This window comes from Staurois parvus, unplaced genomic scaffold (genome assembly GCF_062004578.1).
Source record: "Staurois parvus isolate SC_StPar_1 unplaced genomic scaffold, SC_StPar_1.0 ptg000714l, whole genome shotgun sequence".
Lineage (NCBI taxonomy): Eukaryota > Metazoa > Chordata > Amphibia > Anura > Ranidae > Staurois > Staurois parvus.
This window is the reverse complement of record NW_028318510.1, coordinates 3,666,647-3,684,337: the sequence shown is the minus strand read 5'-3', so window position 1 is coordinate 3,684,337 and position 17,691 is coordinate 3,666,647. Positions and strand designations below refer to the sequence as shown.

The 17,691-nt window shown below is 41.3% G+C and overlaps 1 protein-coding gene across 2 annotated transcripts in view; it reads right to left on the bottom strand.

Moving 5' to 3' along the window:
- NLN (neurolysin) overlaps positions 1–17,691 on the bottom strand; it is a 94,348-nt gene that overhangs the window by 53,009 nt on the left and 23,648 nt on the right. For both annotated transcript variants that reach the window (XM_089653470.1, XM_089653469.1), the window contains exons 5-7: positions 6,245–6,347; positions 3,942–4,102; positions 1,047–1,182 (exon numbers count right to left, since the gene is read on the bottom strand). In XM_089653470.1, coding sequence (XP_089509596.1) covers positions 1,047–1,182; positions 3,942–4,102; positions 6,245–6,347 — 400 coding nt within the window. The remainder of the gene's footprint in view (positions 1–1,046; positions 1,183–3,941; positions 4,103–6,244; positions 6,348–17,691) is intronic.

Here is a 17,691-nt window from a genome sequence, read left to right as displayed (position 1 = left end):
ACCAGCAGGTGTCAGCGGACAATAGTCCGCTGACACCCACCAGCTTCCCATTCGATCCAGTATGCCAAAACAGACTGATGGGAATCCGTTCCCCATCCGTCCAGCGGATTGGATAACAATCGGGTGGAAACGGGCAGGCGGTCTGTTTTCATCTGCCGTTCCATTGAAATCAGCAGTGTCTGTGTCCGCTCTGCAGCAGCAGAGCGGACAGAGACCTGTCATCCACCTGCTCAAAGGGGATCAGCGGAGAGATCCCCCACTGAGCAGGCGGATCACACTGACAGATCCGTCCCATGTGAAAGGGGCATAAGAAGCAGAAGCCCTGCCTGGACCTATTAGACGTAATCTCGGATGCACACACGTCTCTAGTACCTAAACCTTGCTATACCAAAATAGCACATCTCTGAATAAATTAGACAAAGCAGATACTGCATAGGTGAATAAACAACAGCCAGTTATCCACATCACTATTACATCCTGTATTATTTACCAAGATAATATAATTATTTTACTCATTAATATAGTACCTACATATTCCCAGGTGCTTCAGAGAGAGTAATAAACACCATTGCAGCAGTCCTCACTCCCATAATACCTTGCAGTCCTTACAATGGTTTACCATATACTCATGCAGACAAACATAGATACATACGTTAGCCAAACTCTGTGGTAGTCTACTCACCTATCAGTACATTTTGGATTTTGGGAGGAAATTAGAACAGGAAGGACCTTATGAAAATACAAGATCTACAAACTCTATGCAGAGTCCTCAGTACTGAAAGGTCACAGTGATAACCACATATTTACTAATTGGGTAATGGATTACAAACTAAAGATCCATCAAATATAATGACATATTTCAAAAACAAGGAAAGAGTAAAGCAGAAAGTTGTAGACAGAGTTGTACAGCAATTTCATACAGCGTTTCGTATGGAATCCTCTTTTAATAATCTCACTGTACTGTTATTTCTTTGTGACCTTTTAGAACACTTTACTCTGCTCAGATTATTTTTAATGGTCTAATAAGCAATAACAAGACAGCTAACCTAGAAAAGCAGACACTTTCCTTGTGTTCTTAGCTGTGTTTAGTTCAAGGACAAAGTCAGCATGTGTTTGGTATCCCAGCAGCTCTGCCAGTCTAGCCCGCAGGGTAATTAGCTTCTCTAGAATTTTAGTATTCTCCTGAAAGAAAAGGAAACATAAAAGGGGTTAATGACACAGGAAAGTGAATGCCAACTGCTGGAGAATTCTCTTGTTCTGAGGTAGGCAATCCCGGTTTATTCATTTAGATAGATGTATTACTTGATGCAGTTACCATGCTAATATCTTCACCATGTGGACAACAACTTCTGAACACAAGGTCCGTATATAGGTCATTTTAAATGTTACTGTTTTGCAAAATTCAAAATTTTGATTGTTTATCTCTTATGAACCATGTGTCACTTTTTAATAAACCCTTAATACAAGGTGCTTCAATGGCACTGTGATCTCAGGCACTCTTGGCTTTCAAATAAGACAGTCCAACAGTATTTACTTGTGATAGACTGCATGGCACCCTGCCTGGGTACCTCTGTCAGAGAGCTGCTTCCTATCTGCTGGAACACAGGAAAAAGGTATTGTATCTAGGCATTGCACCTAAGAACTAGATGACACTAGCTTAGGTGCAAACAGGAACTATTTTATTGAACAGAAATACAGGTTTTAAACACTTCAGAAATAGGGGCAGTCCCCACATCAACAATAAAAAACAAATATTACACATTGGGATAAACATCCCACAATGATTAGGTAACTAAGTAAAGTTGACACAAGACTAATCCCATCACATAAGAAGCTCCAGGAGGATTAGCCGACAGAAACAATAGGCGACTCACTTAACAATGGGAGAAAGACACAACAGAAAACATATAACAGCTTAATAAAACAGATTAAAGCAGGAGACCTCAGCATCAGGTTGTTTTAAGCTGATTATATTAACATCTGCTCTGAGTCTCTGAGTCCAGGAAGGGGGTTAAAGCAATAAATGCTGGTTTGATCACAGAGACCCCAAATCTGTATTTTGGGTCCTCTGTGTTTTTCGGGGAGATATGGACTTGAATCTGAAGTAAAACTACTTTAAAAGGTCCCCCCAGGCACGCACCTCCCAAAGAATAGAGCCCACTTAAATGCCAGGGCCCATGGTCAATAGGCAAGAGGCTAGACTGCAGTCCCCTCCAAAAGCCCCTGTCCCAGTTGGGTCTGTCATATACTGATTTGGGCTTACTATTTCTAAATAACACTTTGTAGGAAATACAACTTAACTCTAAAGATAGAGTGGGGCTATATGTCCTTCCCTGCACGCTTGTGTGTGTGCTTTGCACAACCATGGATCATACTGTCTTTACATTACAGAAGCAAAGAACTGCAGACATTAAAATGCCAACTTTCTGGTTTCACGTGATAAATATTTAAATACAATATTTACTGTACACCGTAAATTTTTTTTGGTGCATCAACATGTTTTTGATCTCATACGCAAAGCTTTGACCCTAGCCTAAAAAGAAATACATTTTTTTTTATAAAATGTTTGAAGTGGAATTGCACCCCAAACCTATTTAACGATAAACCAGCCTTATTCTACGCCTAATCTATCTAAGCCTGTAAAGAAAAGATCCCCATACTTACCTATTCTGAATTTGCTGCGGTCCGGTTTCCATCGGCGGGAAAGCTGACATCAGCTGGGAAATGAAGAGGAGATGACGCCACCCAGAGACTTACTATGGGGCATACGTTGTCAGCTGCCTCTGCTCTACAGAGTAGGAGCCACTGACTGCTCAGCCTGGGAGCAGACCAGAGTGGCTCAGAATGGGGGTGGTAGCAGGTTTAGCCCTGAACGTAAAGAAAATATGTTAAAAAATGCCAAAAAACAATTAAAGTGTAGCAATGCCTGCAAACTGAGAATTCAACTGTCACCTCATTAATGCAAAACTAAAATCTGATTGTTGTGGGTGACTGATTTGAGCAGGATTACTACAATGAACACTGCTAATGGAACAAGTTTGATTGTTGCTGATCCGACAGTATGCTCCAGTACACAGGTATATTTCTGCAGACTAGAGGAAACATGGAACAATGGTCAGCCACTGATTCCCTAACAAATAAAGGTTTACTGATTCATGTTATCACTGAAGTGAATTAAACTCTGAAGGGGCACAAGCAAAGCAAAGAAAAAAACAAAAAAACAAAAACAGTGGTGTGGATTTACTAAAGGCAAATAGACTGTTCACTTTGCAAGTGCAGTTGCACTCATTTTCCCCAGAGCTTAGTAAATGTGGTAAAACTTCACTTTGTAAAGAATACCCAACCAGGTGCAAGGAAAATAAAAAACAGCATGTGCAGTGAGTGCAGTTCCACTTGCACAGTGCACAGTCTATTTGCCTATAAGTGACTGTAAAGCTAAACATTTTTTAAATTAGAATAACAAACACATTATACTTACCTGCACTATGCAATAGTATTGCACAGAGCGGCTCTGAACCTCCTTCCCTGAGAAACCCCTTAGCAAACCCCTTGCTATAGGGGCACTAGTGAGGGCTCAATCCTGAGTTGGGCTGTGTGCGTCTAAAAGCCCATAGAGCGCGGTTTGGCCCTGCCCCCCCCCCCCCCACCTGCTCCCTCCACACTGGATTTGAATGACAGCAGCAGGAGCCAATGTCTCCCACTGCTCTCAGTAAAGCCAGTAAATCCAGGTAATGAGCAGAGAGGGGCTGCTGGCAGGGACTGCACTGGATCGAGAGTAGTGTCAGATAAGTATTTAGGGAAAGGAGGAGGAGGCACAGACAGTAGAAGGTTTGTTTTTTTTTACCTTAAATATATAGAATTTTGTCATTCAACATACTTAGAACATTTGTTTTGGTAATGCTTAAGGGTCTACCATTATATCAGTTATGAACTGTACATACCTCCATACATCTACTGTTAAAGGCAGTCTCCAGTTTCCTCCGAGTTTCAGGTAAGGAACACTTTTTAAGGATAGGAATATAGTGAGGATATTGAAGAGTTACTTTATAGCTGTGGCTTTCTGTCTTTTCTAAACTATCAAGGAAGTCATCAGGGAGGCCCTCTGCAAAACACAAAAATGGCAGAAACCTAATGCTGAAATTCAGTACAAAGCAAGACATTTTTAATCTGAACTCCAGGAAAAATGTTTTTAAGCACACAGCACCAGTCACAGAAGTTACCTCTAACAAAGTATATCCCATGTTGTGCTGACTTCTGTTTACTTTAAAAATTATCTCCAGTGACGCTGGAAACTGCTCACAGTGGTGATCTTCTGGTGCTATGGGGTTAAGAGCAGAGGCTGCAACTGTGATGGACTTGTGTTGTCGCTCTCCCCCTCCTGTCCCTGTATCTATCCACAAAAAATCTTAGTATTTTGTGAAAGGAGGAGTAGTGAATGAGTGACATGATCTCCCCTGTCCATTCACAGAATGCCTTGCATTCTGGGAAAAGAATGACAGTTTTGTGAATGAACAAGGGGACAGGAAAGGGATGGTGAACAGTGCGAGTCCTTCACAGTTGCATCTGCTAATCTTAACCCTCACAGCACCTGAAGTTCACTGCTCTGGGGAGTATCTGGCATTACTGAAGAGAGGATATTTACAGTAACCAGCAGAACATGGTATGCTCTTTATTAGAGGTAACTTAGTGGCTGATGCTGTGTGCCCAAAGAAATTTTTTTTTACTAGAGTTCAGCTTGAAATCATTAATGCTATTGAATGTTTTCCTGGCAAACATAAAAAAGTACACTTCAGTTTACTTATGCATCCCTTTAAAAGCAATTTTCCAGTTCAGCTAGTGGAATTATCTGGATTATGTATCTACACTGAGTTTCCATATGTAACCTCAAGTCAGGCCTGCAGTGCAAATGTCTGTTCTGGAAGCTGCTGTCAGACATGGGGTGAAAATGCCTGTCCTAGAAGCTGCTAAAAAAATATAGGAGGTGCTATCAGTACCAGGAATAGAAGGCTTCACTTCTTTCTATATATAGATAAGTGAATCTTGGTGGATTTGCCCCTAAGATCCCTCCTACTATGGGGAGGTGATGGGGGGTCCTGATGTTCTTCCAACATAGCTTAATTGCTTTCTGTGTGTTCCATTACAGGAGAACCTACCTCAAATTTCTTTTTGGACCCAGTATTTTCCCATTTAGAAGCTTAAACTAAGCCACCATATAGGTAATTGATATTAAAATCTGTGTTTAAGTGCCACATCCCTAATATTGTGAAGAAGCCACCATATACAGTATTTGGATACCATACATACATACAGATCCTTACAAATGTATGGCCCAGGTATTAAAACCCAGGGAAACGTTATTATGAATTTATGAAAACACATACATGGAACTCCAATAAGATAATCACAGATCTTTATGTCTTATGTGAGGGCACTTAACTTGTTGCCCTCAGGAGTGCCCCTCCTTCCTGGTTGTCCTGCAGGTAAGAGCTAGGTTTGGGAGCTGAATCTACGAGAATCAAAGTCTAATATACATATACAAATCTTCCACATGTTCTGAAGAAGAATATTACATTATCTGCAAATCGCGTACAATCTTACCCCTAACCCATCAGACAAATCAGCTCAAGATAATGTGAAACAACTGCTCTTCTATCCTGTACTTGCAATTTGCTGAATGATGGGATACATCAGAGTACCAGAAACGTTGAAGCTACTGTTAAATAATTTGTTAACTATACAGATAAGTGCCAAATTTAATTTTAAATGCATGTTTTATTAATTTGGTACAATTATAAAAGAAACTTTTTTTTATCAATTTTTGAGCAATCTACTAAAGTAGAACCTGAAAAGTCAGAATGCCTTTACCTATTTCAATTTTCTGGATTTAAATTCAGTCCAGATTAGCTATGTTTTATTCACTACCTTAACATATTTGACGAAAAATACGTTTAGTAAAGTTTTACACAATATTTTTTTTATGTGCACACAACATACCAGTTTTTAGGGAAAGAGAGAGCATTAAGGAATGATGCATTGTTATATATTAGTGCAAGGGACAAAAAACAATAAAAGCAGAGAATTTAATGACAATCATATTATTCTTAATCAGGTGTGCACATTTAGGGCCATATGTGGCCCACTCTACATATTCTCAAACATAGGATGCTGCAAAATCAGTAATCACTATTTCAACTTGAATCTAAACTGACAGGGTTACTGATATTTGTTTAGTAAAAACTCTTACCGAGTTCCTCTTTTGTAAAGACTAGAGCTGTGTTGTCTTCATTGAGATTTTTATTGAAATCAATACTTAGTTGACTAATCATTTTTTTCATGCTCTTTATTTCCTGAATGAGAATAGGATACATAATATTAAACATCTTTGCAATGAAAAATTAGACAAATGACAAAAATATGTATGTATTAAATCAGAAATAACCTTATAGTCATGGAATTTCAAAAACTTGCATTATTTATTCTGCCCTTGTAAACCTCATCTGAAAATTCTAGTTACCTGGTTGTCATTCTGGTCTGGTGGTGTCGGACTTTTCTAAATCACTTAACTTTCCCCATCTACGTGTTTGTTCTGGATCAGTGTCTCAGCAAGTGTTTATGACAAATGATAGTCAGGTAAATAGTATATTCAGAGGACCAGCAATGGCAGCCTGCATCTTACTCTCATACAGGTTTCCTTTAAACTGCTCAGATCCTCTGGGGAAATCAAGGTGTTAAGGCTTATACAATTGTGTTCCTGATTGTGTACTTCTGTCCAAGACTAAGCATTCCTGAGCACAGAAACTCTCAAACTCAAAGAGTGCAGGAATTCATAGATAACACTATCTAAAGAAGGTCAGTTTTTTAGCATTTGTTGAAACTTTTTACTGCATCTAAAATACCTTTTATGGCAAAGTTCAGTTAAATTCTATACATGTTCAAATTAAATGTGTCAATGCACATTTCGAAAAATACACATACCTTTATGTATCTACATAGACCCTACAATTGTACTAGGCCTTGTAGGAATTGTATTGTGTCTTGTGCTCCCTATAGTGTCAATGAGTGCTGACCCTCTAGATCAGTGGTTCTTAACCTGGGTTCGATCGAACCCCAGGGGTTCGGTGAGTCAGTCTCGCGGGTTCGGCAGAGGTGAAGACCCACACCCGACTCATATGATTCGTGATGACATGCCCCGCTTGTCCATCATTGGCTGCAGGTGGTCACGCAACATCGCTTAGCCCAGTGGTCGGCAAGCCGCGGCTCGCGAGCCACATGCGGCTCTTTACACGCTTTAATGCGGCTCTTGTGTGCCGGGCCCCCGCTCCCCTCCCTCCTCTCGGGCGGCAGAGACTCTGCAGCGTGATCCAAAAAAAAAACAGCCAGGGCAGCGCGCTCAAATGCAATGATTGGCCAGTCTCGCTGCCACTCACATCCTGATAGCCAGTGATTGGCTGTCAGGATGTGTGTAGGCGGGGCAGCGTCACGAACGTGAGAGGAGCTAGGCTCCTCTCACTGTCCGCCCCGAAGACCGGAACGGCTCGGGAATACGGAGAGAGGAACGCGTGGCGCAAAGGTAAGTGAATTGACACAGGGGGGACTTGGCTTACTACTTGCTACTTACTTACTACTACTATATAAGGGATGAATTAATATGGGGGATGAATTACTATAGGGGGGATGAATTACTATATGGGGGATGAATTACTATATGGGGGATGTATTACTATGGGGGATGTATTACTATGGGGGATGAATTACTATAAAACAGTGGTTCTTAACCTGGGTTCGATCAAACCCCAGGGGTTCAGTGAGTCAGTCTCGCGGGTTCGGCAGAGGTGAAGATCCACACCCGACTCATATGATTCGTGCAGTAAATATTCATTATTATGTTTTTGTGTGAAAATCATGTTTTAATGGTTTTGTTCTTTGTTCTTAACGGTTTTGTTCATTTTGTGCACCTATGTATAAATATATACCTATGTTTTGAATTTTAAAAATCATATTTTATTTTTCCAATTAAGAAGGGTTCGGTGAATGCGCATATGAAACTGGTGGGGTTCAGTACCTCCAACAAGGTTAAGAACCACTGCTCTAGATAAATGCAGACAAGTATCTTTACTATGGATATCTGCATACACTATATATAAAAGCTAAGTAGATTTTATGCATGCTGCAAACTACTAGCAATGAGCAGACAGTACTGGGAGCTAATACACATGGAACATGCTTAGAGGCTGTAGGGGCTTAGGTATACGATGACCAAATCACCAACTGATTCAGAAGGAGAGTAACATTATTGTTAAACATTGCCTGGAAGTTACTAGAATTAAAGGTTAACTCCTCCGTTCTTTCCATGTTACATACATATTTAGGGTATAACATGTAACATGTTGCCAAGCCACCCCCCTCCCAAGTTATCACCATACTTGTAGTATATTCACACTTTCTGCAGCCCTGAAACCAAAGGACCATGCCTGTGTACAGACCAGCGGTCTACATGAGGTAAAAGGTAGATTTTAGAGGTTCAAATATAAGTTACTGTATCACCCAATATATGGCTTCCATCCAGTACCCACATTGCCTTATATAGGCTTAGGGTCATGCCTCTCTCCAGATAACTGTGTCTGTCCTTTTTGCATGCATGTGATATGATATACCTTTGGTACAATTTTTGGAAAATCTCCTTTTATGGGGTGTAACCTATATGGTAATGATATATGCTTACATATTTAGCATGTGATATTGTATACCTATGGTATAATTTTTTTGAATATACCTCCTCTAGGGAGTGTTACCTATGTGCCAGTGCCGCAAGTGCTTTAGACTATTGTGGTCATATCCTTTGTAGCACATATACCTAGACCGGTCTTGGTGTGATTTTAATGGTTTTAGGTCTGTGTGTATTGTCTCATACTGAGGTGATGGTAAACCAGGGCGATTGCCCGTATGTCAATCATTAATGTGAAATAAAGCATAATTTTTGGAAATTTTTCTGAGTATCGCATTCTGTTCATAATGTAGCCGCTTTTCCTGTGAATTTCTTTTCACAAACCCCCTTTTTTTGTCAGCGGTCTACATGAGCCTGTGCACTACTAACCCCACCCATCTACTGATAATGTTGCTTATTCCACCCACTGATTAATTCCATCACTAACTCCACCCACCTTTAATCGCATCCAAGATTGATCCAGACCCTGTCAAGATGGCTGCCCCCTGCACTAGAGTCACTCCATAGATGAGCATTGCAAAGTGGCCTTAACCACTTCACAAATTTTTTACATTTTTGCTATGGACCTGTTTATTTGGCAATAACTTTGTCAATACTTAAGATAAGTTGGTATGTATATTTTTTTTAAGGATAAAGAAGGCTCTCTTTCCATGATATTGTCTTACAACAATGATTTTTTTTTTTGCAATATTTAGACAATAAAAACGCAACAACACATAAAAACGCACTTATTTTTTAACACTGCTAGTGTAAAAATAAAAAGTGTTGCTGCACATAAAAAGCGCATTTTGTTTTCTAATTTGTCTGGTTTAAAATGCCACTAAAATTATCTTTGTGGTACAAAGCATTGCAAAGTTATTTACAAATGAAATAATTTTTTTTTCACTTTTGCCCCTTTTTAATGGAAAATGTGTAAATGTATGTTAAATGTGTAAAAGTATTAAACAAAACAAAAGTTCATAAAAAAAAAAAAAAAAATCAGCAGGGAAATAGTTGAAAGGATAAGGAGCACAAGAAGAATAATTAGGGCTGATTAGAGTAAACTAAAGGTCAATAAATAGTTAAACAGAGGAACATTTTATTAAAAGAGAAAAAAAAACTTGTCAGGTTGCTTCAACTGACAAAATTTGCAAATCGAAGTTACGGTAATTCCTTTGATCTGCAGGTGAATGAACAGAATAATACAAAAGTAACAATATAAACAAAAGAAAAACCCAAAAAGGGCACAAATGCCTACCGCATTATCTTTAACACTTTAAACTACAAATTATACTCCTTACTCTGAGGAAGGGGGCTTGTCCCCCGAAACTTGTCAAATGGTAGCATCATCTACTTTATCTATGGGGATCGACAATAGCTGGCTTCTGGATCTTGTAATAAACTTTTATCCACACTGGGTTTGTGAGTATAATTTATAATTGTATCCTTCATTAAAGTGTTATAGATAATGCACTAGGCGTTTGCACCCTTTGTTTTTTGTTATTTGTACAGTTACAAGATTTAATTAGTGATATGAATGCCATTCCATAGGACTTATATCTCAAAACCCAGCACAATTATGTCCAAAGTAGTTGTCCCGTCAAGTGTAAAATAACGCTATAGAACAAATCAATAAAATTAGGCGCTAGCCCTTCACATATACAACACTCCCCCTAATAGCAATAGTGCAAAATGTAAAAAACATGAACAAAAACAGATATAAAATAGTTAGAAAGTCCAAATGCTAAATAATAGGAAAGTACCTACACACAATACTCCTGTAGATGAAAAAAGAGGCTACGTGATTATTCTTATTATATTCCAGTGTTCCACCAATGTGTCCAGATGAATTGAACACTCCCCAGATCACCTTGGCCACCAAAGTGTCCAGCCGGCTGTGTATGGCCTACTTGGAAGTTCACTTCTTTATGCAGAATCCCAGAAGAATGCTTTCTGAAACACTCACTAGTAAACCATCTCCAATATCAAGCAAATCCCAGAGAGAAGCCCAAGAGAAAATGCTCATAGTGTAGTAAGTTTACACTCAAGCACTCACATTGACTGGGTGCCTGAGGAGGCACCAACATAAACTCACTAGAGGGACCCCTCCCTCGCAATGCTGCTTGCACCACGGCCGGTGTGCGTTCCAGCATCCAGATATGACATGGGAGAGGGACCAGAAGTGATGTGTGATTTGCCTATCTTATAAAAAGGACTGCAACGCTAAGATCAAACAATTCAGGTGCACAGTGGTTATTACATCTAAACCCTGTGTTCTCTGGAAGCTCTTAGCAATATGGTATCAAGTGTTCATCAATATGTTACACTGTATCTTTCCATATTTGCATCAGAGGTGTAACGAGAACTTTCAGTGCCCTAGTGCAAGAAACCATAAAAGGCCCCCTGGCCAGTCTGATGGCGGAATGCCAGGGTCCGGTTACAAGTGCGACCTTTATGAACCTGGTAATTCCACCACTGGTGTCAGAAGTTTTTATATTTTTTTTTACATTTTATTTTAGTTATTTATTACAATTTTAAGTTTTTGTTTGTTTTTTTTTTTTTGGGGGGGGGGGCTTTGGTTAGATATCAGGGGTCTAAACAGACCTCTGCAGCCTCTACAGGGCTTCCTGTTCATTCACAAAATGAAGCATAGTAAGCACAGTTTACTATGTTTCAGTTATGGTATGGATCACGGACTCTGTCCATTCAGGCAAGGAAAGGGTCGGTAAATTACATATTTAAAGGTCCCTTCCCTGCTTTCTATTCTGACACATCTGCCACAGCAGCTGGAGGGAGAGGGGAGGGGGAGACCCGGCAGAGCTGCATTGGATGAGGGGGACCAGAAGAGAGCACGGGGGGTGGGGAAAGAGCACAGGGGCCGGAGGCAGACAAAAGACGCTAGATAGGAGGGGCGGCATATGGAGGAATCCATCCCCTCTATTTTCCTCCTGCTGCCGCTGAATGCCTGCAGAAAGGGAAAGAAGGAAAAGCTGGCATTCAGCGGCTGTAGGAGGAACATGAAGGCCATTAATTCCTCTATATGGCACCCCCACCTCCCCTCCTATCCAGATGTAAGGTGAGCCGCACTGGCCCCCTGGAGAATGGGGCTGGGTTACAATTGCAACTCCTGTACTTATGGCCCTGTTTTGCATCTGATAAAGTTTTATTATAAACGCTGAGTCAGACTGCTTTTTGAGAGATACAGCTGCTGACACCTTTTTTGAGTGTACAGTAATGCCAATTTTACATAATCAAAGCCAAAAATTACTGTATACTGGGACCTTCCCAGAAGCAGGGAAGAGAGACTGGATGTGCTATACACTCCTGTGTACAATGATGACTTTTCTGGCTGTGTGTAGCATGACCAAAGTCAAGAACTAGTTAATGATGGCTGCTGCACTTTTGCATTAATGAATATTCCGTTTAATCCTGTGCATACTAGAAAGAACAGGCTGTCCTGCAATACTCTTTGGATTAGTTTAGTGAATATAATAATGAAAAGTCAACTGTTCTGTTAATTGAGGCACAATATAGATGTCTTCTACATCTGTTGAATGTTCAACTGCTATTAGTTTTTATCGCCAAGTGTTTTTCACATAATAAATTATCAAGCAGGTGGCTTAATTTACAAAAGCCAGTTCATTATTTCCCCTTTATTGACTGTGTGGTGTGTACTTGTATCCCCCTATTTTTGTTAATTCTTTGAAAAAAAAAATAAGCTTTGCTCTCATTGACCATCAAATTCATGCTGAAATAAAACAGATGTGTCTGATTTTCCTGGCACATCGAGCAGTATTACTGGCCAGAACAGGCCAACATTAATCAATTGCCCATGATACTTATACCTAGACTAGACCATTACAAATCAATGCTATAATAAAATCAGATGCTCATTGTCCCAGAATGAAAACAAGATGCAATCAAATTTATATACCATGCTCACCAGATCGTATTTCTAATCCCGTTGTTTACTTTACAGCAATTGTTTTTCTTCTTTTGGTTTTCTTTCTTTTTTGTTATTTTTGCACATCATGGTTTGATAACAGTGTGTCCTGTAAGTGCTACTGATCTTTTGTGTCCAACACTGTTCACATTGTGTCCCACATTGAAGCAATTATTTACACTACAGCATTGAACTGTACTGGTATCATTTACATGCATTTTTCTGGGGGATAACAACATGGGCGATAACCTTTTTGAGAGAAATATGTAGACTACAGTCACTGACTTTTTTTTCCTGAAAATTCTGCATGCCTGACTGTCAGACTTATTGGATGGTTTCAGTGGTTTGAGTCACCCCCACTAAACAAGCATGAGAATCAACATTTCTGACTTAAATCTTCCTCCTAGGTCAGTGGTTCAGAGAGTATGGAAGCCTACATATTTATATCAGCCACAGATGGATTCCCATCATAGATACAGGCACATAAACTTTGACATCACTAGGATTGCTAATTTTATAAACAGAACACTTCTTATTTTATGGTCCTCCCCTGGCTTTGATGTTTGTGACAATTTGTAAATAAACGTATTGGCAAGAACTTTATTTCTACTGATGGAAAAATAAGTGCAGCCAATAACTATATAAGAAAACCCATCTTTTTGCCAACTATAGGCAAAGACCTGCTGTGCCTAATCGTAAATCCAGCTCTTCTCTCAGTTCAACCTAATCACTAAAATCTTGTATTAGGCTTTATCATGGTAATGTAATTTCAAACATAACTTCAAATCCTTTAATTCTGTAGCTTTTGTTAAAATAATATCTGGTGATCCTGCCATAAGGTTCAGGTGCTTGATGCCTCTGAGTTGCTCTCCTATGTTGTCACCCAGTCACATACACTTCCTGAGGAGGCTATAAGTAGCTGTGTCTGCCGTCATGTTTCATCAAAGTCACCCTCAGGAAGCCTTCCTTGAGCATGACTTGCACCCAGTGAGTGCATGTAGACAGGAAGTGCCTTCAGAGAGGCAGGAGATCAGCAATGATAAAATGTAAAACAAAAAGTATGAAATAAAGCATTATTTTACCAAATAAAAAAAACAGGATTTTTCTACATACTTACCTGTAAAATCCATTTCTTGGAGTAGATCATGGGACATCGAGCAGGCCATAACAAAGACTATGTGGGTTATATGCCACCTATGGAATGGACACTGGCCAACCAATCCAGGAAGTCCTCCCTCATATAACCCCTCCTACACTGGAAGTACTCAGTTTTTTGCAGCAAGCAATGAAAATCCAGAAAGAGGGGAGGGAACTCTGTGTCCTGTGTTGTAGTCCAAGAAATGGATTTTAAAAGTATGTAGAAAAAAAAAAAAATGTCTTTCTCGTACATCACGGGACACAGAGCAGGCCATAATAATGACAGGACGTCCTAAAGCAATAACCTTGAAGGGTGGGTGACATTACAATAACCACCGCCAACAACCCAAAAGGGAGCTATTCAGCTGTACGCAAAACACTGCAGCCAAAGCAGAATCCTCCGTGGCTCTGAAATGAACCTGGTAAAACCTTGTGAATGTATGAACCGAAGACCAGCAGCCTTGCAAACCTGAACAAAGGACACCTGGTGGCAGACAGCCTAAGGTGCCCCCACACTCCTGGTAGAGTGTGCTTTCACCCACAAGGGTGGAACCTTGCTCTTCAAACCATAGGCTTGAATGATTAACTGACAAATCCACTTAGAAATAGTTGATTTGGATGCTGCCTGTCCTCTCCTGGGATATTCCGGTAAAATAAACAAGGAATCAGTCTAATATGTGCTGTCATTCTCAAAAAGACTCTTATTGCTCTAACTATATCCAGGGCATGCAAAGATCTTTCTTTTGCAGATTGAGGCCTAGGAATGAATGAAGGCAGAACTGTCCTGATTGAGATAAAACCTAGAAACCACCTTTGGCAAAAAGAACAGATGAGACCATAACACCACCTTAACCTGAACTGTTCCCTACAAGAAAGAGCTGCCAACTCTGATGCCCTTCTTACAGAGGTGATTGCCACCAAAAACAGAATGTTTCAAGTTAGCAGAACTAATGGAATCTCCTGATAGGTTCAAATAGTGGTTTCTGAAAAACTGCCAAGACCAAGTTCAAGTCCCAAGGACAGAGGGGCTGTCTGACAGAAGGAACAGTACGCATCACTCCCTGTAAAAAAAAAAAAAAATAAGAACCAAAATGTGAGAAGCAATCGGTCTTTGGAACAAAACAGCCAAGGCTGAAACCTGACGCTTAGTAGTACCAACAGCCAACTTCTTTTCTACACCTGACTGGAGAAAAGACAAAATTCTCCAATCCAGTATTTCCGGGGGTGCCAATTTTCCCCTCACACCAAGAAATATATGACTTCCAAGTTCTATAATAAATGTTCATAGAAAACAGCTTCCTAGCGTTCAACATTGTGTGGATAAACGAGTCTGACACTCCCCTATCTTTCAAGATTTGGGTCTCAACAGCCATGCCATCAAATTCAGCGACTGTAAAGCTGGGTGCAATATAGGTCCCTGAGACAGCAGGTCTGATCGATCTGGCAGAGGCCAAGGATCGCCCACTGCTAGCCTGGCAATGTCCGTGTACCAAACACCTCCTGAGCCAGGCTGGTGCCACTAATATCACCAGAATCATGTAGTCTCTAATCCTGCGTAATAGCCGCAGGAGTAGCTGAATCGGGGGAAAGGCATACATTAGGGAAAACTGATCCCACGATATCACAAAGGCATCTACCTCCATTGCAAGAGGGTCCTGCGTCCTGGACACAAACCTATCCACCTTGCTGTTGAACCTGGATGCCAATACATCTACGTCCGGGTACCCCGAACGCTGGCAGATTGCCGAGAACACCTCGGGATGCAGAGCCTATTCCCCCGGAAACAACCGCAAACGCCATCCCTAGAATCGATACTGCTGACAGAATTGGAACATAACCTTTTGCTGAAGGCAGAATGAGATCTACCTTTCTGAGCCTTCTGGCTCTTGGTACCACCTTAGTGGTTGATGTATGCCACTGTCGTAGTATTGTTGAACAGGACCCCTGACTGGCCAACCATGAAGCCTGGTCGTCCATTATCTCAGGGCAAGCCGCACCACCCGAAGCTCCAGAATATTGATGGGCAGGCTCTTTTCCTGTGGCGACCACGTCCCCCGGGCTGTGGTCCCTTCTAGAACAGCACCCCAACCCGAGAGGAGGGCATCCATAGTTACCAGCTTCCTAATCAATGGTGAGAAAGATCTTCCCTTTTCCAAATTCTGTGCTTCCAACCACCAATTCAAGCTTTGCTGTACCCGGGGGGATAAAGACATTCGGTAATCCAGCGCTGGAATCTTTTTGTTCCATGCCGACAGAATATTCCTCTGTAAAGACTTTGAGTAGTGGAACTGCACACAGGGCACTGCCTCAAATGAGGATACCGTCTTCTCCATTAACCTCATGCAGAGACGAATGGAAGGTTACTTCCTGCTCCTCAAACTCCGAACCCGATCTCTCAAGGCTCGGCCCCTTCCTGGAGACAGAAACACCTTTGCCTGGACAGTGTCTAGGACCAACCCCAAAAACTCCAGACTGTGTACTGACTCCAGGGCCGACTTCTCGAAATTGAGCACTGAGCCCAAGCGTTCCAGAGTATGAGTCGCAAGGGCCACATTTTTTCTTAGGCTTGGACTCGACTGACCCCTGAGCAGTAGATCATCAAGATAGCCCAAAATTGATACTCCCTGAGTTCTGAGCAGCCCCAGAACTGGAGCCAGAATCTTTGTAAACACTCGAGGAGCCGTGTGTAGCCCAAAAGGTAGTGCCACAAAGTGAAAATGTTGCGTTTCTATCGCAAACCGCAAAAACTTTTGATGAGCTGGAAATATTGGCACATACAGGTATGCATCCTTAATGTTTATGGATGCTAGAAAGTCTCCCTCTTGTAAAGATGCGGACTGACTCCATCTGAAATTAACAAATCTTTAGGAACTGGTTTAGCCTCTTTAAGTCTAAAATAGGCCTTACATCCCCATTCGGCTGGAACCTTTCGTCCTCTGGAAGCACCACAATCACACCCTGAGACAACAGCCAGTCGTGTGCCTGAAACAAACAATTCCTTCTCAATGGATTTGTGGATACATTGGACCTTAAGAAACGGGCAGGAAGAATCCTCAAAAATTCCAGTTTGTACCCCCGAGCAACTGTAGCAGTGACCCGCTTGTCGTGGATCAGCTCTCCTAGATTTCCGCAAAAAACAAAAGTCTTCCCTTCACCCGCACAAGTGGGGGCACCTCTTCATAATGGAGCAGACTTAGAATCTGACCTGGAGGGATTCTGCATCCAGGGTTTCTTCTGGCCCTGGCATTTTCCTGCTAGAGGCAGAGCTCTGTGTATGGCAAAATGCTTGCCTACTGGACAAAGCACCAACCACCAAAGTGCCTGGCCCCTTAAGTGTCGGGCGTTTGGACTTTCTTTTAAAGGGTAAAAGCCTACATTTTCCCCCTGAAATCTTCTGGATATATTTGTCTAGGTCCTCCCCAAACATACGTTCTCCATGAGAGGGAAAATCCATCAACAATCTTTTACGCACGTGTCCCGACAGAAGGGCCATGCAAGAGATCTGCTGAATCGAGTCCTTAAGGGCATCAACTGCAAAACACAAGGCCTGTGGTAAATCTGCCAAATCCACATCCGTATCCACCTTCAAGATAGATGGCCTTTTAACCACCCATTTAACACGGTCATTCAGACTCTGACAGATACCGATAACAGCAACCACTGGTTGTACGGCAGCCCCTGCCAGGGAAAAAGAAGCCTTGAGGAGTGATTCTAATTTGTATCTGCCACCTTGCTAAAGAAGCTAAGGGTGCTGGACTGGCCAAGCATGTCTCCAGACCTAAACCCTACTGAGCATCTGTGGGGCATCCTCAACTGGAAGGTGGAGGAGCGCAAGGTCTCTAACATCCACCAGCTCCATGATGTCATCATTGAGTGGAAGAAGACTCCAGTGGCAACCTGTAAAGCT